We start from the raw sequence: 24515 nt of genomic DNA on the forward strand, positions 1-24515 counted from the left end.
TTGGTTTCCCCTATGTAGAGATCCGTGCAGGCCTCACTGCATCTGACAGCGTATACCAGATTGCTTTTCTGGCTGCGAGGGGTGGGATCTTTGGGGTGAACCAGTCTTTGTCTCAGAGTGTTGTCTGGTTTAAAAGACACAGGGATGCGGTGCTTGTTATAGATTCTCCTTAATTTCTCAGAAACCCCTGCCACATAGGGGATCACTATGTTTTTTTCTCCTGCCTTCTTCATCTTCCCTCCTCCTGGAGCTCTCCTCCTTTCTGGACCTGGAAGAGGATTTTACAAATGTCCAGTCTGGGAAGCCACAAGTTTTAAGTGCTCTTTTCAGGTGCTGCTGTTCTTTTTTCCGGCCTTGGACGCTGGTGGGGATGGTCTCCGCTTGGTGTTGCAGCGTCCTGATGACACCTAACTTGTGCTCCAGAGGATGGTGAGAGTCAAAAAGCAAGTATTGGTCAGTGTGGGTGGGTTTCCTGTACACATCCACCCTCAGGCTCCTGTCCTCTTGAACGTAGACGTCGCAGTCCAAAAAGGGCAGATGGTTGTCTTTCACATCCTCTCTGGTGAACTTGATGTTGACGTCTACCGAGTTGATGTGTGCTGTAAACGGTTGTACCTCCTGAACCTTGATCTTCACCCAGGTGTCATCAACGTATCGGAACCAGTGGGTGGGGGAGGGTCCACTGAAGGAAGTCAGGGCCCTCTGTTCCACCTCTTCCATGTATAGGTTGGCCACGATAGGAGATACGGGAGAACCCATGGCACAGCCGTGTTTTTGCCTGAAAAACTTCCCTCTGTACTGGAAGTAAGTTGTGTTCAGGCAAAGGTCCAGAAGTTGGCAGATTTGGTCCGGATAGAGGTTGGTCCTGTTGCTGAGGGTGTTGTCCAGTTGTAGGCGTTTCCTCACTGTTTCCACAGCCTCTACGATAGGGACGCAGGTGAACAAGGAGGTCACATCGTAGGACACCATGGTCTCATCTGGGTCCAGCTTGAGTTCTCTAACCTTGTTCACGAAGTCCATGGAATTCTGGACGTAGTGGGGGGTTTTCCCTACCAAGGGGGCTAAGATGGTGGCGACGTGTTTGGCGATGTTGTACGTCACGGAGTTTATGCTGCTGACAATGGGTCGGAGCGGGGCACCTTCCTTGTGGATTTTGGGGAGGCCGTAAATCCGTGGAACTGCGGCCCTCTCCGAAGCGAAGGTCCCCTCTGCCAACCTTTCGGTCCAGGAAAGGAAGGCCTTGAATGCACTGAGCAAAGATGAGAACATCACCATCCTTTGGGCTGACAAAGGAAGATGCACAGTGGTCCTTGACACAACTGACTACCAGGACAAGATCAGTTCTCTTCTCAGTGACATTCACACATATGAGACCTTAAAACGCGACCCCACCAGCAGCTATAAGAAGAAATTGGTGGAACACCAACAGAAGCTGCAAAAAGGGGAAATCATCAACCGCTTGGAGTACCTGTACCTGTAGCCTGTACCCCGGAGACGCAGTTCCACGGATTTACGGCCTCCCCAAAATCCACAAGGAAGGTGCCCCGCTCCGACCCATTGTCAGCAGCATAAACTAAAATAATAAAATAAATTTCCTCCACCTCAAGGAGGAAAGCCACTCCTTCCAGGACGACCGTGTCCAAATCCTCGACAGAGAGGACAGATGGTTTGAAAGAGGAGTTAAAGAAGCCATCCACGTCAGGATAGAGAAACCATCTTTGAACAGAGGAGGTGGACTGCGACATTTCCTTTCACCTATCTACAACCAAGTCCTTTCAAAGCTTCCCGAAAGAGCTCAGCTGAAAGACCCATGTGGAACGGCTGCTGCCAGCACAGGCCATTAGCATCTGAGTGGTCGGTGAAACTCCCTAACGACCACCCCTGAAACTCCCTGACACCACAATAGCACTGACCACTCCCACATAGGTTTATAAGCTGGAGTTTCCACACTCTTCACTAGAACTGAAGAAGCCTCTCGGATGAGAGGTGAAACGTCTTCAAGATAAACTTACGTCCAGTTGACCAGATTTTACTTCGCTTCGATATTCGCTGCAAGTGTATTGATCGTTATGGATGTGGCTCTGCACTTGATGCCAAAAGTGTAGCATCATGCAGCTTCATTGATCCATAATTATCCTTAGTTCTCTATATATATATATATATATATATGTGTGTGTGTGTGTGTGTGTGTATGTTCATTTTATATATATATATATATATATATATATATATATATATATATATATATATATATATATATATATATATATATATATATATTTACTCCTCAGTGTCAGATTTAGGTATCGTGTCTGTTGTCCGGCATTGATTGAATGTTTTTGACTGCTTGGGGCTAAAATACATACAGAAATTTGACAGTTTAACAAGCAGTGTCAAATATATGTGTGTGTGTGTGTGTGTGTGTGTGTGTGTGTGTGTGTGTGTGTGTGTGTGTGTGTCCATATGGCAAATATAAGTCCCATTTAGTCTCTTGAGGAAAATATTTAACTGTGTTGAAATGTTTCACCGTGTTCACCAGCTGCTCGCTTTCACCTTCTGCTCTTTGGTACTTGGCAGGTATTCAGTTGGTTCATCACAACTTTTTTTTTTTTTTTTTTTGCTGATAGAAAAATAAAGCAGCTGCTGCACCCGGAAAGCTCGTTTGATGAGTGACAAAATGAAGCATGAGGGTGATGCTTGTCTAAGTTGCAAACACTAATTCTGATAAACTAGCATATATTCCTGTGAGAACCTTCCTGTTAAACTGCTTCTCGCGCCATTTTGGTCCGAAAATATTTCAGATACGCTCCAAAATGTAGCTTTGTGATAGATTTCAGTGAGACTGTTTGCACAGTGTGTTGGCAAAACCAGCAGGGTTCTCACGAAAGTGACAGTGTACCCACAGGGTTCTGGCAAACGTTAACAACAGGCTAATGGTATTGGTCATGTTCCTGTCTCCGTCGTGCTCTGTGCACACATTCCATATGTTTGGATGCTGAGAGACTCTCAAAACTATGCTAGCAACTTATTAGCTTTCTAGCTAGCAGGTGGAATTTTCATCATTAAAGATGGTGTGGAGCCAAAGTCCGATTCTCATTTGTCACTGAAGTGGAGTATCTTTTTTTTTCTTTCTTTTTTTTGTGCCACATTTGGAAACTTTATCACGTCGAAACTTTACGGTCATTTATGGTGTCAAACCTTGTGTATCAGTTCAAAGGTCATGTACTCCTCTCCCTGTAAAGTCTGGAGTGTTTGTGAATTATTCGTTAATTTGGGGCCTACATCCGTTCATAGAACTCATTTGATGCATGGTTTTCTTGTTTTTTATTAAATCCTGGGACCGTGGAACCTTAGAACATTGTTTCTGGTGTGAAGCCATGCATTTGAAAGTCACCTTCTCTCACTGAAACTAAAGTTACTGTTGAGATTTGAAACTTGACCACAACCAGAACCTCCACCGTGTCAGGAAACGTCCCATCCACTAAAGCCTGGGGATTTTCCCAGTAGTTGCGCGAACAGCTGCTAGCTAACCAGCCGCCCTTAAATTGTGTTAGCTTGACTGGACGTGATGCTCACTGCCGTCAAACAAGAGACAAAGAAAACCAGTTTGTAACAGAGAGGGAGCTGCTTAAAAACTTACAAATGAATGTCCCGAACAACATGAATTGATTTTGCTGCAAAAGTAACAAACACAAATTTGAGGAGGAGTGACTGAAGCTCGGTCGTCCAAAAATACCCGTGTTGTTGGTATACCGTTACGCAACTGGTGCACGTCGCTGTCACTGGCCCGCAACACTCTGGAATGGTCCTGCTAGCAACAGAAACCTTTGCCAAAGTCTCTTCTAGCAACGCGTTGTCAGGGGAACCATTGATACGTTGCCTGTCATATCGCCTCAGTGTGAAGCTGCTGCATCACATATTAGTTGGTTTTGAGGAGTCCGTCAGTCTTAACGGGCTCCACCAGGAGGCCATCTTGTGCTCCGGGGAACTTGTGATTGACATATTTATAGATAAATGAGGCACGAATCGATTAACAGAAGAATTATTCCCGAGTTCACTGTAAGTGAAAATAATCATTAGATGTCAGCACATGTACTCTGAATGTTTTCCTCCCCGCGTGCGGCTGCTGATCCTACAGTTAGATATCACTGATGAGCTCTAATGGACTTCCTAATGAGAGCAACTACTGGAGATACTCATCAGTGATCAATGTGGCCTCCCACCTTCCTGCGGTTGAATGAGTGCCTGTTTGTGGGTGATACCGTATGCACACTCACATTTGTTTGCATGCCTCCCACACCCCCTCCCCCACCCCCACCCCCCCCTCCTCACCGCATTGCTGTCTCTCCATTTCCTCTACTGGCCGCCCTCATTCTCTTTTATCTCTCCATCGCAGATAAAAGCAGTGCACATCGCCAGGGAACAATTAGTCTCGGCCATCTCAAATCGCTACCACACATCTCAATCGCTCTCATTTCTGCAGCAATATCTTCCCCCGTGCCAGGCGTAGCATTAACCCACACTGCTTTGGGAGATGCCCAAGCAATGCCATTCTAAAGTCTATTTTACATTTTATCTCCATCATGCATCTGTTCAATTATCTGTCTACCGTGCTGCTCTTAATCTTTTTTCTTTTACATCATTTAACCCAATTTTTGTTTTTTCTTCTGGTTCGTTGTGAAGTTTTCTGGTTAAGCTGAGGCCTCCCTTCGCAGCGCGACCTTCTGATCAGCCACGTCTCCGTTCTTTCTGGCTTTGCTTTTTATGCCTCTGCTGTGCCGAGGCTTACTCCGTGTTTGACTAGCTTAAGGGATCCGATCTGAACAGAACACGGCTCAGTCAGGATGGTGAGGGACACAATTATGAGCGTGAAAATGCAAGGTATGTGAGCTGAATCTGACAGATCAATATTGTGTGGTACTTTTATTGAGTCTCCTCTGTCTCCCCCTGTTTGTTATAAATATTTATTTATGCCAGCCGGGCTACAGGCTGCTGCCATGCTCAGGTTGTCAGAAGTCAGACCGAAGTGCAGATTATAAATATGCATCAAGCAGGAGCAGGAATTTATGAATATTTATTATTGGTTTATTGAGATATGTCATGCACTTTTGAACTGCAAACAGCATATGCTTTTGATTTCTCGTGATTGTGTCTGTTGTGAGTGTTTGTGTTTTTACCTTCACTTATCCCCTTCCTGATAACATCTTTGTAAAGGTGAAAGTACTGCCAAGCGTCGATTTGACACGTTTGAAGCACGCTGGATATTTTGAATTATTGTGGTTAACCATCTCGCTTCTTCCATTAGTTTTCTGAAGTTGAGAGTCAGTTTTATTGGCTGCAAAACTGTGTAGAAAGAGTGAAGAGAGCCGTCTTTAAAATAAACCTGCTGTCTCGCTAAAGACCAGCAGGGGGCGACTCCGCCGGTTATAAAGAAGTCCACGAGGAAAAAACAACAACAAGCAAACCACTTGATTTATGACCTCAGTAAACATTTCGCCAATGACTTCTCGATATCTGTCTTCAATCGAGGATTGTATTCATTTTGTAAATAATGAAGCAGGGAATGCTTCGGGGTGGGGGGGGGGGGACACTATGTTTTTTGGGCTGAGTTAAGGAGCCCGTCTGGACAGTTTGTCACCTCTTCAAGGTTTTCTCTGTCTGGTGAGCTCGTGTGAGATCATTGAACAAATTTTTCTGGCGGATTGTTGGGCAGTCCACTGCTTTGTAAAACTTCTTCCATGGGCGATCAAGTTGGGACTTCGTCTTTGGGTTTCCTCGGTGACATTTCGTCATGTCAAATTTTGACCATTTGAGGCGTCGTTAGCATATTTGGTCCCAAAACTTTCAACTTGAAACTTTCCCTGTTTTTTTTTGAGAAATCCATCCTGTTCTATCCGTCGTCACAACTTAACTCACAAGTGAGCAGGAAATCAACATCAGGCCTTTAGTTCAGGCTATGTGTAAACAGCGCCCTCTATCAAAATCCAGTTTAATAGCACTAAAAACTGGTTTGACCCATCTGGATAGAAATGAACCAACATAATGCTGCCTGTCTGGGTTCCTTTGGTCTGCCGTTGAGGACATGGCGGGCTAGGCTGAGGTGGTGGTTTTGGGGGTCGGTTCTAGCCCAAGGGCTGTATTGTAGAGTCTGGTTAGTTTGTGATTGACAAGTCGCCACCAGAGCAGCCAACAACCAAACCACCAAACACGAGGCTTCAAGTCTGAGTCTGTAAACTCACAGCGGCTCAATTCTTTTTATTCTCATACAACAAACTCGGCAACAGCATTTCAGTTTTTGTTCATGCTGGTTTTGATATGTTGATTTGACTTTTTGACCAATTTGGAGACTGTTGGATTGTACTGCATTATTCACAAGTGTCTCTAATATGGCAGACAAAGTTTTACAAGAGCATAAATAAGACTTGGCTATCGACCGCTATCAATATTCTCCATCTTGCTTCTGTGATAAAATGCTAACCCTTGTACGGTGGTAGCAGTACATTATATACTTGACTCTTTGAATATGAATGAAGGTGGAAAGATTGTAAATCACACGGGGCCTCTTCGCCCCGTCCCCTACTCACTTTCATCCCCTATTTTCTTCCCCATTCCTTCACTGGCGTCCACCTCCATTGCATTTGTCAAGCCAAAGTAGAGGAACAAAATATCAGCACTATAGATCATTTTGACAGTTTAATTCCAATGCCTGATTATCAGTCAATTTGATAATTATATTATCCAACCATCCAATTAATGTGTTCTATATTTACAATGATCATCAAGTAAGCTCTCCATTTTTGCATCATTTATCAAGGGTGAGATATTACAATCTCGAGGGAACTTGACAGTTTGTGTGAGGCTTCTTGAGTGAGATATAAAAATCTGTGTGTGTGTGTGTGTGTGTATGCGTGCGCGCTGCTACGTTCAGTATGTGCATCACCCTGTGGGGAGGCTCTCACTGGTCCTCCTCAATCAATTCCTTCACACTCAACGGAGCATGTTCAAGAACCACAGAAATGAGTGAAAGACAGAGCGAAACGGAGTGGAGGCGAACAAATGATGAAAGGATTTCATGCCTCCTCCCAGACTTTACTCCTCTTCTGTCTAGCTCAGGGAGAGTTGTGCCAAGGAGTTACTGAAACACAAGCAAACAGAAGATGTAGGAAGTCCTCCCTCATGACCTCATGCCTCCCCTTCCTCCTCCTGGTTCGCCATATATCTCTGACACCCCTAGTCCACCCAATATAAGCAACACTGGTTTACGTGAGATTAGGACCTGGATGATTTCAGATGATTTACCGTCTGGCGGGTGGAAACTTGTTGTTTGCTTAGTAGAAATCGCACACAGAAGTGTTGACTTTGTCTTAGGTGAGATCCGAGATCCCTGCACCCCACAATCTGCGACAGTCAGTCACTAGAGAGAGAGAGAGAGAGAGAGAGACTTTGCCTCTCCATCATTTACCAGTATTGTGGAGTCTTGGTGTTAGTTCATGTGGACATTATCAGGATAAAAGTTAAATTATCACGGAATATACATCATTCCTTATCCCTAAAAGTCCCCCTTTTCCCTATTATCTTTACTTGTTCCTCCAAGTCCATGGATGTACGATAAATGATAGTAATCTGTGGTTTTTTATTGGGATCCTTTTGGGGGGGTTTTATGACGTGCTGGTTTAAAACAACAACACGAAGAAACTTAATTGAAAAAATGTGTTCCTTATTTTCTTAGTTTTTTTTTTTTTCCCCCAGATGACGTGCCTCCATACTTCAAGACGGAGCCGGTGCGCAGCCAGCTCCATTTGGAACGCAACAGACTGGTGTTGACCTGTATGGCCGAGGGGAGCTGGCCACTGGAGTTCAAATGGATCCACAACAGCACAGAGCTGACCCGCTTTTCACTGGAGTACAGGTGGGGAAAACGGTTTAGAAGTTGAAACAGTTACTGAACTAAATATAAAACAGAAAAGAGGGGTAATAATTTCTAGGAAGGTGCAAATCAGGCCGCACCGTTAGCGACAGCATAGCATATGTGGCTACGTGTATATCCCATAACCTATACCATGGATTTGATGTACAAGTGTAATACTTAAAATTGAACACCAGGGGTTTAATAAATCATGCTATAAGTTCATATAGATAGGGATATTTGCTGTCTTTGAATCATATTTTCTTAATTAATAAGAGTTGTACTTGTAGGCTACAATGCCCAAAAGTAGCATTTCGTGGTCTTGTGTGTCAATGGGCAGACCTCCTAATTTAAAAAAAGGAACTTTTGTTGTTTTACTTTAGTTGTCTTTCTCTGCTTCTTCTCTGCTTTCGCCTCCTGACTCCGTGACCTCCATTACTCTTTGCAGAGAAGCAGGCGTGAACGAGGGTTAGAGCAGGAGATAGAGTGTCTTTAATGGTAACTGGAAGATCCTAATCATGTAGCAAACATCGTCTTATCTTATAGAGAAGCGTCTTCACCAAATGTTTCTATGTAGGCCGTGTGTGTGTGTGTGTGTGTGTGTGTGTGTGTGTGTGTGTGTGTGTGTGTGTGTGAGAGTGAGCAGACAGCGTGAATGAAGCACTGGAGGATTGAAAGAAAGCTCATTGACACATCCTTTGCTGATCTTAGCGTAACTGCTGTGTTCATATGTGACAAGACAACAGACGGTGAAGCAGCATCAGCCTCATTGGGAGCTTTCTCTTGATGATCTCTGGAGACAGATAAGACCGGGGGAGGGAACAGTGTGCCGGGAGAGGCTGAAGTGACACTCAAAAACTAGAACAATTGGTCAGAATGGACTGCACTTGAGAATCCCTCTACTGTACTTCAGAGTGAGTGTGTGAGTGCACTGTATAAAAGCATGACAGGTTAGTGATGTGACACGTAGGCCACTCGATGTACAATGTAGGTGGAGTTTTCTGAGAAAAAAAACCTGACAAGAGCACAACTGAGGCATACAGGATGTTACACGCTTCATATTTACGTATATGGCATTTATAGGTGATACAGCAGCTAAAGTTCCTCCTTAGTCAAACATTTGTGATGTTTTTGATTCTGCCTATCCCCCCCCCCCCCCCCCCCCCAATTGACAGCCTTATGAAATTACTTTTGTTGGACATTCAAATGTACCACGGCACGGTGGAGCAGTGGTCAGCACTGTCGCCTCATAGCAAGCAGGTTCTGGGTTCCAGCCCCGGCTGGAGCACGGGGTCTTTCTGTGTGGAGTCTCCATGTTCTCCCTTTTCCTGTGTGGGTTCTCTCTGGTACTCCGGCTTCCTCCCACAGTCCAAAGACATCAAGAGGGGACCAGGTTAAAGCCATGCGAGAAGATGAGTCGCCTTTTAGTTTTGTTTTTCATTTTCTGATGCATCGGGTTCAATGTCACAAACGTACCGGAAAGGGGGAAAAAAGGGGAAAAAATAAAGTCGAAAACAGCGTTGAGGGCAGTGTGTTTTGGTAGATAGTATTTCCTATCTCTTGCTTAAATCTGTTTTCCGAAATCAATGCTGACTGGTAAAGAATTGGAGACGAAAAAAGCCCAAAAGTCTCAGAAGTTACCGGCTGAAGTCGGCCACAACTGATGACCCAGCTCTGGAGCCGATGAATACCCGTGGCTTCTGCAGGGTCCTTCAACACTTTCCTGTTGCAATCAAATGTTAGCAGGGGTCTGGGCCTGTTGAAAAATGGGCTTCCAGTCACAGCTAAATCCAAAGTAGCTACGACACATAAACACTGGATCCAAGTCATGTGCCGCGCAGCATGTTTGTCACGTGAAGACAGGAAAGAAAACATTAGTGCCATTCGTTTCACTTGTGTTTCCGCAGTGTTCCGCGTTAAAAAAAACATCGTTGCACACATTATTTATGTGAATGTATGCAGCCTCGCTCCGCTTCAGACCCTGACCCTGTCAGGAGTGTATTTGAGCAGAATAGACCCCCCCATATTAATGAGGTTATACTAGAGGTCCCGAGTGCTGAGTGCTGCTTTAAATATTGACACGATGCGACTTGACCTTGTGTCCTCTGGCAATCGATCAATACAGCAAGGTGTATGTGTGCACAGGCATTACTATTCAACATGTAGGGTGTGTGTGTGTGTGTGTGGGGGGGGGGGGTTACAGAGGAGAGATTGGTGCAGTTTTTGTAGCCAGCATTACACATTTATTCACAGTTGCATTGTTTTTGTTCTCAAATGTTCATGTATCTCCAGGTACATTTTTTTAAACTACCCAATACTACGCACAGTGCTTTGGTTCTCTATAAAAACACAGCGTAGCGCCTTCTATGACATGATTAAAGCCTCAAGAAACACACCTGGCACGCCACCAGTTTATATGGTGCAGATTAACCTAGAATTTTAATTAAGAGAGTTAATTATTAATCAAACCTCCAGAGTCTTTTTGTTTGTCTAGTGGTTCTCGGCTGCTCCGGTGAAGTCTGGCCTGTGAGGACGAGGAAAGTTTTCCCCTGATTTTCATATCACAATGAGACTGGCGGACAAAAACAAAACAAAAATAGTGTCAAAGAAGTACACAGAGGCCCAAAAAATAAAAATAAAATAAAGCCGAGGTAATCTAATCAGTGACACAAGAAAATGAAATTGCATGATGGAGAAGATATGACAGCCTCAGCCTCTCAAGTTCATGCGGATTTACTTTTTTATCTCTATGTACTAACTGTCCCTTGTTGCTGTCAATTTTTGAGATGTGGAAATTACTTTTTCCCTGCAACACAATCACAACAAAAGAAGCGCTTCCTTGGTCAACACTGCTTTTCACAATCAAGAAGGAGGAAAAATAAACATAGATGAACATTTTGACAGCTGGGATAATAGAGTACCACTTGGGTCTTCCTGGTAATAGTTGGTCCCTGCAGACTGTCGTCAGCGTGTTCAGAAATCGGCCAAAATACATGTTAGTGTAGCATGAAACATTTCCTGAAAAGCCTCTCTCCATCTCCCCTCCTCTTCATTCATCCTCCCTGCCTCATGTTAATCCACCCTTTTAACGTGACGCTCATATTTTTCAGCTGATATCATTTCATGGTGCCTCTGAACAAATTAACACCGGTTCAATACTATGTTATTTCCATGTCTGGAGGAAGGAGATGATGAGCTCAGCCGGCTAACAAAAGAAAAGCTGCACACGCCAGCAAATGTGATTATGTGATGATAGACGAGATTAGATTTCATTACATTTGGTTTTTAACATATATATTATGTGCAGGGTTGGGTTATACAACATTGCGTACCATGCAACAGTCTACTGATAAGAGAAACGGCAGCACCGCTTCTACCGTGGGAAGCTATATTCTCATGCGATGTCATGAATCCAGCTGCCTTGTAGGATCATTTGGGCGGGCGTGGCGTGAAATTGGAAACATCGCAATCATGCCGAGATACAGGAAATGGAATTAAAAGAAGGAACTCAAACAAGAGTGAGTGAAAGTGAAAGAGTTATCAACAGGCCATTATGGAGAAGTACTTAAACCTACATGTCTCAGTCAACCGATAAAGTATGTTAGATGGATTTAACTGTTATTCCTACTTTCAACAAGTCAAACTCATCCATGACTCAGGCCATTTTCATGTTGATGGTGAACTCTGAAATCAGGCATCAGGCTAGTTTGGCTACATAGTTAACCGTCTGTGGCATCAAATATCCTAATAATGATCCCGCATATACAGTATTTACGTCTAGACACAACACTGTAGAGCTCCAGGGGTCACGCGACTGGTTTTGTTTACACTGCCATGTTGGCAGGAAAGGATAATTGGTACTAGCATTCATATCAAGCTGTCGAAGTTCCCCACACACTTAAATCCACAGATATTGAAAGATATCTCTCAAAACCTGATTGATTAAATCTTACTGACTCTTGTAATGCGCCCGGGGTGCTTTCATGAGGAGCGAAACGGCCAAAGCAGACATCAACTTCAATCAACATCCAAGTGCTCTTCCCCAGAGAGTCTCTAAAAGCCTACAAAAGCACTTGGACGGGTACAAGTGACGTGATAGAACATTCGGCAATATTAGCTTGCTCTAATCATGTGAGTTCCAAGATTGACCGAAAACAGGATTGGCTACTGTTCTTGTGTTCCGTTTACCTTTTCTTTAAATGTTTCTTCTCACACTACAGTCCTGGAAGTATCATGTTTTCAGGTCGTTTTTCCGTACATCCCATTCCTGTTAATGCAACATCTCAGTAAAATATTGAAGGAATTACTTCAGACTGGGTTCAAGGGTGATTTTAAAAGATTGTCAAAAGTGGAAGTTGCTAGCACGTCATGTACTGTAGGCATACAACTGCAGTGTGGTACTTGAATGTTGACTCATTGCTACTCTTGGTATTGCCAGAAATGAAGCAAATGATGATGGGAACAGAAATTAACTTGATTTTGCCGGCAACAGCCACGCCATTATGCTTTTGGGTCAAGTTGTCTGTCCTTTTTTCACTTGTGCCAGTTCCTTAAATTTGGCACAAATTTGCGCTTGGAATGAAGGATGAACCGAATGGATTCTGGTGGTCAGAGGTCAAATTCATTGTGTCCCACGTATGTCCCACGTATGTCCCACACGATGTCGCAGGAACACCTCAGGGGATTTTCTCTCAATGTGTAGACTCAAGGATGAGCTGATCAGAAGTTGAAGGTCAAAGGTCACTGTGACCTCATATAACTGTTTTTTGGCCTTGAATGCATGTGCTGATTATGACGAAAGGTTGCATAGATAGAATTACATGATTAAATTGACTGCCCAGAGACTCAAAGGTCAGCTTCGGTGTGACATCACATAATCTGTGAAAACACTTTTCTGGACGTCTTTCAGTGCCTTAACTAAGAGGCCTTAAAGAGATACAGTTTCTACATTCTCTTTAAGGCCCTCAAACTCTACATGTGGTGAACTCTGGACAGACATTATTCACAGCAGAATGTGAAACATTTTTGCAATCACAAGGACAACTGCCTGCAATAACAGCTGGCTTGAATATTCACACTTCCACGGTATTCTGCAATATCATGGATATACAAGAAACACTGGAAGCTGCAACTTCACTGGTTGGCGGAGGAGGCAAACAACAACAAAGTGCAAAGTCGAGTTGTTTTATTCTACCTTTAGCACTTGTGTAGATCAGGAGCAGGGTCAACGTACATGTGTGGGAGAGGAAATGTTTATCTGGCTGGCCTTTGTCATAAATCAGGAGACCTTCACGTGGGAAATGAATGAAAAACGCCGCGATATTCTCGTTTTGCTGTTGTATTGCAGAGGGCAGTTTACCTGTTCAGCCACCGTCCCAGAGGCTTTAAGGTGCACTGAGCCTTGCTGCATGGTTTCGGCATGTCTCTAATCGTAGGCATCTCCCCTTGATCCGCTAGCAGCCTGCCCCCTGAATAAACCACGAAAAAGTCCAGTCTCTGGAGACAACACAGGGCTCAAACGGCAAACAAACACTGAGTGCAAAGAATGTGCACGTAAACATAACAAACCACATTCCAGCCAATCACCGACAAGATGGTTGGGGATGGGGGGGTTAGTGCGCGTGTATACATTGGGGAAAAAGCAGAGTCGACTGAGTAGCGTCGTAGCTATGACACTTTTAAGCCATTTTTCAATGTAATAGTTTGTTATGCCTGGCTTACGCTACAGGTCCCAGTGAGCTCTAGCATGGATTCCAGGAAGGAAAAAAATTCTACAAGAAGTGTCTCTTTCGCATAAGCGCATAAATTAATTTTCAATATAACACAACACATAACCTAATATTGTAAAAAAATATTCTATAAAGACAATAAAAATGTACTCACCGAACCGTTGGCGTTTGCTCACTCATCTTAGCACTGTTGGCACAGAACAGATCACCTTTCGACGTCGACGCGCGTTCATGACATTGACGGAAACACAGGGGGAGGGGCGAGCTTGCTTTGTTTTCTCTTTGGTCTTGACAGCCAACGTCAACAGAAGTGGCGTCAGGCGACAACGCTGAGTGCACCTTAAAAGGGCAGACCCAAATGTTATAATTTGACAAACACTTGGTATGCTGCTTCCCTCCACTTAGCATCATTCATCATTTCCATATGTCCCAGATTTTTGCTACGCTACTTCCATGTGATTGTTTCACAATTAAGTTAAATTCTAATAAATAATCATTTGTGGAGAACTTGATTTATGTATCTGTTTCCCCACATCTGCACGGCCCCATCGTGAGGCTGATAATAAAAGATGACAAACGTCGTCCTCGTAAAACTAAATCTGCCTCCCTTTATAGAGTCCTGCATCATAATTGTCCAGGGGGAGAAAAAAAAAAAACAGTTTAGGTTTCCAGAGAAAGAAATTAATTTATGGTCAGTTGACTTGCTGGAAGTTCCAATTCAGTCAAATCTTTCAGGGTTTTTCTCAATTTCTCTTCATACTAATACCTACAAAAAAGTATTGCACTATAATTTGTATCGTGTATTTTATGATGTTAGCAGCCATTGTCCTGAGGGGAGAATCAGTTGATTTTAGACAAACTTTGGGACATCTGCAGCTGTTTTTATGTATTTGTATATTAACCCTAACCAAGTGGTTTTTATGTCTTAACCCAACCAAACCTTAACCACAGCTTTGTCTCAATTTATTTCATTTTCCACTGAAAATGAGAAGGAATATCCAACATTTTGCTCACAGCTCTTAGTGTGAACTTTCAAAAATGAGGGTACCAGGAAGGCACCAATGCTTTTTGTTGCAAATGTCCCCTTTTGACGATCAGTAACTTAATAACCTTACCCTTTTGATGACCAGCGTATTACCTTTAGGAAACATTCTTAAGAAGTGTACCTACATTTACAGAAGTGTTATTGTCCTGTACCAGGGGTTAGAGCAAGTGCGCCGATCCTTCACGGGCAGAAGGGCATATGTAGAATTATGCGTCATTTATTTGATTTTATTATCCTTATCCTGTCCTTATGCCTAATGAGCAGTATTCTTTCTAGGAAGACAGAGAGAGAGAGGCAGAAAACTTGCCTACACTTAGTATCTGTACTTGCGTCGCATCTTGTCAGGGGTTGCTGGGGCCTGGACTGAGCCAGCCAGGCGGCATTTCTCAGTGGATGACCTTAATGGATTCCCTCTGTAACTAAAAGTGTCCATTCTCTATCTTCCTGGCATACTTGTCCACATCCTCCAGATACAATAGATGTTGTTTTCTACCTTTCTCTCTCCCACTATATGCACTCGCTCACTCTTTGTTTGCATGGCCGAGTGGACTGAGTGAGTGATTCAGAAAGTGCAAGCATGAGAGCTTTAAAGAAAAAAAGAACTGACATTTGTTTGTTATTCAGATGGAGTGTGTATGCATATGTGCGTCTGCGTGGGTGTCGGTGTCACTGTCGGCAGGTACAGCTGATATTCTAATGGCTGATTCACAGCTTGGATTATGAGCCCCCCCACCCACCCAAAAAAAAGTACAAGGACAACTACCTGCATTAACCACCAACCCCGAATGTTCCACCTCTCACAGCATATCCTTGAGGGCTTACCGCTCATCATCATGTATTATACATGTAGTTGTTTGCAACTGTAAAAGGCCCTGAATTAATGGCTCGATCAGCTCAGCTCTGTTATGCTCTTCACCCGTGTGTGTGGATCAGTTGCAAAAACATATCACATCATGCACCAGTTAGAATCCTGGAACATTTGATGACAGTCTCGTGGCTTCCAACGGGCAGAAGGGTTCCAAAAAAGTACCGTATTTTCCGCACTATAAGGCGCATCGGATTGTAAGGCGCACCTTCAATGAATGGCCTATTTTAAAACTGTCTTCATATATAGGGCGCACCACATTATAAGGCGCATAGAATAGAAACTACTGTCATGGCTGGGGTTGCGTTATGCATCCACTAGATGGAGCTGCGCTAAAGGGAATGTCAACAAAACAGTCAGATAAGTCAGTCGGTCAAACTTTATTCGTAGAATACAAACCAACGTTCTGACAGCTCTGTTCACTCCCAAAACAAGTTAGTGCATTCACAATACGGTACCGTATGTAGCGGTAGCTGCGTGACTGATAGCCTTGAGTTTGAACTCTCTGTCGTTAGCGTGTCTCTTGGACGAAGCCATTTTGGGGTCTTTACTGGTACCAGTAGCTGTGTGACTGATAGACTTGAGTTTGAAATCTGCGTTGTAAGCGTGTCTGGATTTCCCCTTTACCGTTTTTACCACTGTTACTTCGGCAACGCCCCCTGACTACGGTAGCCATAATTAACCAATATTGATCCATATATAAGGTGCATCGGATTATAAGGCGCACTGTCAGTTTTTGAGAAAATTCAAGGCTTTTAGGTGCGCCTTACAGTGCGGAAAATACGGTAGTGCAGTGACCAGCAATGTAACAGCAACATAGCAGGAGTACAGATGAAAATGGGTACAAATGCGGGTCTGTTGAGTGTGCTTTCACAGCAGTGTTATGATGGGATCAATCGCACAATCCATCAGCTATGTCTGGCAACTTATCCTGTTGGAACAAGGGCCAGTATTATAGCCAGGGGATATCCGGTCCGAGACTGCCTGTTCTGTCTAACAGTCATTGTTTACAGTCTGTTTAGCAACTTTAGATGTTTGCATGGAGTTATAACCACTAAAACAGCTCTGTTAAAACATCAGACTTCACCCATTTTCTGACCCTGTGTTCCCACTAATGCTTTGTCTCTTTTGCACTCCACAAGGACTGTTTATGTCGACACGACTGAAGCCTGCTGAAAGGTGTCTGTCAAAGCTTTTTAAATGGAAACCACAAGCTTCCCTATGACAACAGCTTCTCTCTGACTGACAAATTCCAAATTTTATATCCATGATGTGTTCATAGAGATTATCCCAGGTTGTGTCAGATTCACCATGTCATTGGTAAGGAGACTGGTAGAATTACAGGAGCTGTGGGCATCTGCTCTTTTGCATGATTTAATGTCACACCAGATGCCCACTGATTGTTCCCGAGACCTCCTGACACCCTTCGTCTTCTAGTTCGGGCTATAACAGGGCTGATATTGTGCAGTCTAGCCCAGACATGAAAGAAACCCAGCAGTATTTCTTTAAAAACACAACCAAGCATTGTCCCTTCATTCCTACTTTGCTGATGTCATTGCTCTGATTGGTTGGAGGCCTAACCAACTGGGTCCAGAGGTATTTTGGTCCACGATTGTTGATAACACCACTTGTAATTGTAAATCAGTCACACATTGAGAGGCTAAAGTACTTCAGTAAGCCCAAATATTTTCATTTATCAGCAACTGGAGGTATATCAATGCGGCTGAAATAAAATTTCACTGTTTTTAGATTGGCAGGATCGCACCAACTAGACACACTCCTAAAACGGTGTGTTACACAACTGCTGCTGTTGTTCTTGTTGCTTATCCTTCTTTTGTCTTTGCTTTAACTTTGTCTTTGAGGGGAGAAAAAAAAAATTCAGTTTTCTACAGAAAAAGTTCAGTTCAGTTCAATATCTGATCAAACAACAGATATAAAAGCACGACCTCCAGTCTGTCTGTGTTCAGAATCCATTACAGTTATGTAGTTATTCAGTTCCCGTTTCTGCATTCCAGGTTTAAACTGCACCACCCACCTCTTCAGTCTTTTTTTGTATTACATAGATTTGATACAAGTGCCATTTGCACCTTTATTTCCGTCAACTGGTATGATCACATGTGAACGCCCCATGCTGGACCGGCCAATACGGATACCTCACAGCTTCGGGTAGTCCATCGCAAAGAGCAAATTGGATTTTACAGACATCATAACAAGCAAATTGTGCAGAGAAGAACATGATAAAGCAGACAAATCGATATATATAAAAAGGAATGACAAAATACAGTCGACAATAGTTTGTGTAAATTGTCTCCATCAGACAGTTTTATATGCTATCCCTCTGGACCTAAGGACAAATGACCCACTCTTGATTTCCAGTAGCTTCATCCACAAGTCTCCATTACCTGTCATGTGTTGTATGCGGTTGGTGTTAAGGAAAGGACACGCAAAGTTCTCCTCGTTTCAGTATACAGTGAACTTCTGTTCATAATGCAGATGAGTGGAACGTTGAAGGAAAGCCTGAATAAATGAATGGAGATAATAGATAAACATGGGGCCTCATTGGTGAAGTTTTCTCCTGAACAAATGTGTTCTTACAGACAAGAGAACTTTTAGCCCTCTGTTTAGCCTTACAGGCAGGAAGCAAAACCAAACTTCTATGGCGTAGCATTGGAATGAGTCCTGACTGAACTGGTTTTCCAGATAAATCCCTGTGGCTCAGACGAGCTAGCTTAAGCTTTGTTCACCTTTTGTTCTACAGTATGAAGCACATAAGTAAACACCACACTTGTTTTGAAGTCTTGACGCCTTCATGTTGCTACCAAGAAGCTCAAAAGTCATTGCCATGGAAGTTTAATGCCATCAAGCTAACAATGGCAAATAGGAAAATGGACAAAGCTCGCTAGTTATGGTGATGTTGAAGTGATGCATCAGCTTTGTGGTTTAACTTCACTCCTCAAAAATCTTAAAACTGGAAGGTGGAGATTATTTGGCTGAACAAAGCTGCAAGTCTCAAAAGTGCTTGTTTGCGAAGGAGCTTATTTTCATCAACCGTCCAAAATCGAATGTGAAAAAACATGGTTGATTTTTGGTCCATGGCGACACTTCTGGGTTGTCATCTCCCTCTACTCAGTTGCTCCTGACATTTGTCATGGAACCCTTGTAACATTTAAGCCTTTGTTAGCCATCGTGATTTTCAGCAACGAGAGGTTTGATCAGATTTGTCTGTCGTATGAATGAGCCCCTGTGCTCCCGATTGGCGCAAGTAGGAAAATGATATGAATCATCCTTGCAGTGCTTCACTCCTGATTATTTCTCTTCTTTCGTTTAAAGTATAATTATAATAATATGTGCATGAGAGATTATAATCTTACAGTATAACCAGCAATTTAAGTGAAACGTTACTGGAGTTACCCCTGGGCAGAAGAATCGTGTTATTAAGATCATTACAGCCGTCTTCAATCAAGGACTGGTCTTGTCAATCACCCTCTACCACTCCTTCATCTTCCTTTCCTTCCATCTTCTCTCTTGTACCGTCACCCCTCACACACCTTCCCCTTACCTCCCCTCCCCTCCCCCCTCTTTCTTCCATCTTTCTATTTGTCTCCAAGCCGCTCCTTCGTCTAATCATTTCTCCTGAGTGGGGCTAATTAAAGGGGATCTGACAGGGTGCACTGACCACAGGAACATCAATCAATCTCTGTCCAACATGGCGAGCTCCCGCTGGCTCCCCCCACCTGCTGCCATCGTGCACAGCTCTGCAAAGGTTAATTGTATTCATTATAAGGGGGACGGAGCGAAAGAGGGAGACAGAGAGAACACTCTCTAAAGTCACCCTGAAGGAACTGGCTCCAGGATGAAGTCTCAGCAGGCCTCAGTGGGGTTAAACTTAGAGCGGCGACACCACCTGTCGGCTGCTACTCCTGTCATGTCTGCTGCTGGTTCTCCACCTAAACTCTGATGTGACTTTACACTTCTTTCGCTTCCTTGCACGGTTCTCACCCTTAATATACTCCCCTCATATGAGTTCTTCCCCCTCAAAATGTTGTTAGGAATTTATTTTGTAGAACATGAAGAAGACACAAAACCTTCATGGAGCCTCGCGGTTGGTTGAATAAGCTTGAACATACTTTTTTTGGCTGACTCCAACTGTCAGTGCTGCTAATGTCACCATTTCTGTCTTTCTTTATTTTTTACTTTTTTTTTGGGGGGGGGGGGGTTTGAACCTTTTAACACACCCAGATACTTGTAAGAGCAGTGCTACTTTCGTTTGCTAGCAGCTTTTTCCGAGGTACAGCCACAGCTTTTTTTTCACATTGACGCCTATCAAAATCACTCTCGTTTAGCGAACGAGATTTGATCGTTGTTTGTTTATCGATGTTTTTTGAACAGTCGGAACAGCCTGAGTCCATTATTCCGTCAGTCTAGGTTGCTAGCTAGTAGCTAGCTAGAAAGAAAACAAGCTTGGTTTGTTGGCTTTGTTCTACGGATGTATTGATTGATGTCATGATGTATTGATTCCGGTGAAAGAAACAAAATTATGGTACTTATAATATGCAGGGGTTTGTGAAGCCACAAATTTTATATATATATATATATATATATATATATATATATATATATATATATATATATTGCCATTGTACAGCCATACTTGCCTGGTTTGGCCACCGTGCAAAACGGGCGTCAATGATCAGAACTCTTCCTGTGCTGAGCACAACTCTTCCTCAGCGTAACATTTCAAGATCAAGATTTGTGAATATGGCTGCATCTGCCTCATATGGAGGAACCGCTGGTCTAAACTGGGTCCAGATTTTGGACAAACTCATGAGGCATTGCTCCCTACCACCACCATCAAACCACCAAATGAGGGAAGATCATTTGAAGTGATGGTGTTCATTCCTCCTGCAGTGATCCTGAGACTTGAATCTGGGCCAAGGTGCTGTGAGGGTGTTCTTGTGTACTTTACGTGGGTTTCTTTTAAAGGGGAACTCCGCCAATTTCATACATCAAAGTCTGTTTACAGGTCTGGAGGAGTAGTACTGCATCTGTCAGAAAAGTTGTACAAAGCTCTTTTTTTTGGCTCCTGTGGGAGCTGCGCAATAGGACGAATTGCCTCAAGTGATGCCAGTGAAGCAGAAGTCTTCAGGTCTGAAAATGAAATGAATTTCGGAGTCAGAAGGAAGTGATGTTTCCAGATTTCTGTTGCCCGCTCCTCATATTTACTTTGGGCTCATGGCTAGCAGCTACATTAGCCACCTCCAGGATTGCGCATCAACAGTTGAGCTGCACTGTGACGATATAGTACGTGCCAAGTTTTGACAAGATGATACATCTGCTTGTTCTGTTTCAGTTTTAAACTATCCATCATGCTCTGATAAATCTGCCTTCAACAACAGTGCAGCTCTGTTTGTGCTGTTGGTCAGTGTCGTATTATTAGCGTCGGTCTCGATAAGTACAACAAAGTCTTACAGCACAGTGATGCTTGGCATGACCGCACAAGATCATCACTCAGTTGTGGGAGTTTTATGTTACATCTCATTCTGTACAACATGAATTTGTCAGTTCTACAGTTTCCAAGCAGTAGTTCAATTCGCTTACTGAGAACCTGATCGTATGGCTCAAGAAAAGGCTTTTGTGCAGCTGAAAATGCCTGCAGCTCCCTTGAATGCACCCAGGTGGGGCCATTTGAGAACGCGTCTGAGATGCAGCTGTGGTTGCTCTAGATTTTGGATCTGCAGTATCCGTTTAAGTGTAAATGTCGGAGGAAGTACTCCTCGTTGCTCCTAAACAAAGCCTGAACCATAAAGGGAGAGGAGACAGACGCGCCAAAGATTTTATTGGCGAGGAAATGTCTTCCCAAGTGTAATCATGTGGGTGAAGGACTCCTCTATTGTTTATCTCAGTGGTATTTGTCCTGCCCATCCTCTACTGGGGTGGACTGGGTAGAAAATGACAGTGATGTCTTATGTGTTTTCACCAAAACTGAACATTTTTCTACTCTTAAACAGTCTTTCAGGCCTTAATAGGTTCTCAGCACCCGGTCATTCATCTGAATCACAACAAACATGGAGTTTCTGCTGGATGCAATGAAAAGGAAATGCCGGCCTTGTGGAGCAACACTTTGGTAGACTCTAAGAATCCTAACATTTTATGAATATGTAAATGCAGGCCAGTCTCAAGGAGGACGCTTATTCTGTACCCAACTGGGCAGCGGTCTGTTGTGTTGCCTACCAACACTGGTGCCGCTGATTTGTTTCCCTGTGTTGCCGCTGATTTGGTTGGTCTTTTGTTCAGACACAAATTGGCCAAGGTGGGAAGCCAGATGAGAGCATGTGTCCCGGTTGCTGCACTAGCATCTGCCCTGGTCCATCAGGGCGCCTGTTGGGAGGGCTGGAAACTATGGGACAAAGCCGCACGCTACATCCCTGCGGTGACAGCCTTCGCCATCAAGTGGAAAGATGCGGCCGAGGACTCCACATGTGACCGAGGAAGACCGTGGTGGTCAACGCTGCTCTGCAGCTGTTTTTCTATAGGCTGAATCGGTGTTGTGTGTGTGATGGGGATAATTTTAAAGAACTGCACACAACGGAGAACTTCATCAAAGGCAATTGTGAAAGAAATAGTCTGTTAAATCAATCTGGCCCAGCGGGGTTTTGGATGCCGCGCTCCACCTCCACCAAGATGTTTGAAAGAACATTTTCTGCTTCTTCTAATGTTGACTGCCTCAGCCCAAACATTCACTCCTCCTCTGTCTGTCTAAACTTTCCTCAGCTCCTCAAAAGCACTTGTGAACTCTTCACTCGCTCTCCTTTACCTCTCATTCATTTATTCCTCTCCTGCCCAGAAAAAATTTATTTATGCAAAAGAACAAATTGCATGTGGTTACTCTAGACACTAGTAAACCCTCCCGCTTAAGGTTGCACTTACACACACACACACACACACACACACACACACACACACACACACTGCCTGGCAGTGTTTTAAGTACACTTGAGCACACATAATGCAAGAAATGTGACAGCAAAGATGGCAAACTCACTCCTAGTGGCAACGCTTTCACCTCCCACAAGAAGTATTTGTTTTGACAAGAATGTGTTGTGCTAGAGTGACTCCAATTAAACATGTACAACTTGCTGGAGGCTGAATCAACTTCTACATGTTGAGCTGTCATGGAACATGCCATTACAGACTGTGTTTGCAATCACTTAAGCGGTCGGACACTGTGTGTATCCCACCGCAGCACCATTTATTAGTTATTAGATGGCTGTTAAGACGTCCATGCCTGGCGCTGTAAATAGTCTGGATGCCTGAGATCTGAAACTACTTGCTTAATTACTTCAAATCCTTCTGCGACAGTCGATCCCTCAGATATTAGATATTAGACGTAAAGATAAAAATATTCATGTTCACACTTTGACAACTGATATGAATCTGCTGGTCTTGAGTCTTGAAACCAGAAGGCCAGGTTGTTATTGTTATTATATTGTTATTGGTGGGAGGTTGTGGCTTGAGCAAGGCAAGAAACAATTAGTTTTAGGAGAGCATCCAAAAAAGGGAGCAGACGTGCTTCTTTGGTTTGTTGTTTGTTTATTTCAAGTCTTTTTTTTGTATTTGTTTGATTTATAGCAAGATATCTACAAAACTAACAGGAAGATTTGGGTGAAATTTGTTAGACGCGTGGGCGAATAAATGGGAGAAAGGCAGGATATATCAGTGTTCCGTACTTTCTTCGGGTGCTTTCTGCTTTTAAAGTGACGATCTGAAACAGTCAGATTTACAGAAACATGTGGGTATGAACATCGTTAAAATAGTCCTTAGATACAGTCATTTATGTTGACATCTGCACCCTCCGAATGTCCCAGATCTGGTTTTGAGTCATCATAGTGGCTGAGATGCAGCAGATACAACCTACATCAAGTGTATGGGCAGTCTGGAGTACATTCCCAGACACACAGAAGCAATATCAGTATGTAACGCTGCCTCTGCATGGCGGGGAGGCAGTACTGCCGCCACAGCTAAAGCTCTAAGTCAAGGTCACAGGGAAGAGTGTCAACGACTGGAGACACACAGATTCAATCTTTGTCCCGGGGGATTTTCTGCATGTGTGTGTGTATTTGCATAAAAGACATCTTAATACAGGTGTTTGTTTTCTCTGCCTGTGTACCTAAGTGTGTGTGTGTGTGTGTGTGTGTGTGTGTGTGTGTGGTGTGTGTGCGTGTGTGTGTGCCTGTGTGTGTGTGTCTTTGGGGAGTGCTTCACTGTGGTGGCTGGGTTACCCTCTTGAGCATCATTATCATTGGAATAAACAACAGCTAAGCTGCGATGTCCTCGGTGCCCTTGCTCCTTTATTAGACGGTCTTAAGCTTGTGTGTGTGTGTGTGTGTGTGTGTGTGTGTGTGTGTGTGTGTGTGAGCGTGCGCATGTGTGTGTGTGCTTAGACATCTTCTCAACATATGTGCTACTATCTCTTTGATTTCCAACATTTTTTCCCAGACTATTTGACATTTTTTTGGAGCTGTAAAAGCATTGTCATGTGTAACCTGTCACGCTGTGTGTGTGTGTGTGTGTGTGTGTGTGTGTGTGTGTGTGTGTGTGTGTGTGTGTGTGTGTGTGTGTGTGTGTGTGTGCAGGTACCTCATCCCTTCACTGGACCGCTCCCATGCCGGCTTCTACCGCTGCATCGTCAGAAATCGTGTGGGAGCTCTTCTACAGCGGCGCACAGAAGTGCAGGTGGCCTGTAAGTATCTCTGAGGGATTCAGGTGCAACACAGATGAATGGACCTAATGGATGAATAAATGGATGGATGATAGATAGATACAGAGAGGGAGAGACAGATAATATGTGTGTGTTTGACTGCCTGCGGAGTACACACACCATGCCCACACTCTGTTTGATTGCCTTTGTATCAAGGACTGACGAGGGAGGGACAGATGTTGGCAGTGTGAAAGATCTACCTGCATCTCATT

The 24515-nt window shown here is 43.7% G+C and overlaps 1 protein-coding gene and 1 long non-coding RNA gene across 7 annotated transcripts in view; one reads left to right on the plus strand and one right to left on the minus strand.

The window, feature by feature from the left end:
• sdk2b (sidekick cell adhesion molecule 2b) overlaps positions 1-24515 on the plus strand; it is a 294224-nt gene that overhangs the window by 191743 nt on the left and 77966 nt on the right. For all 6 annotated transcript variants that reach the window (XM_086195274.1, XM_086195277.1, XM_086195275.1 and 3 more), the window contains exons 2-3: positions 7750-7909; positions 24179-24285. In XM_086195274.1, coding sequence (XP_086051400.1) covers positions 7750-7909; positions 24179-24285 — 267 coding nt within the window. The remainder of the gene's footprint in view (positions 1-7749; positions 7910-24178; positions 24286-24515) is intronic.
• LOC147239899 (uncharacterized) lies at positions 13270-24317 on the minus strand. The gene is made up of 3 exons (XR_015111482.1): positions 24183-24317; positions 13790-13974; positions 13270-13374 (listed from the first exon to the last, which is right to left on the minus strand). It is a non-coding gene; the product is annotated as an uncharacterized LOC147239899 (long non-coding RNA).

This window comes from Aulostomus chinensis, chromosome 23, assembly GCF_037954235.1.
Source record: "Aulostomus chinensis isolate RoL2024-O1b breed Wild chromosome 23, RoL_Achi_v1.0, whole genome shotgun sequence".
NCBI lineage: Eukaryota > Metazoa > Chordata > Actinopteri > Syngnathiformes > Aulostomidae > Aulostomus > Aulostomus chinensis.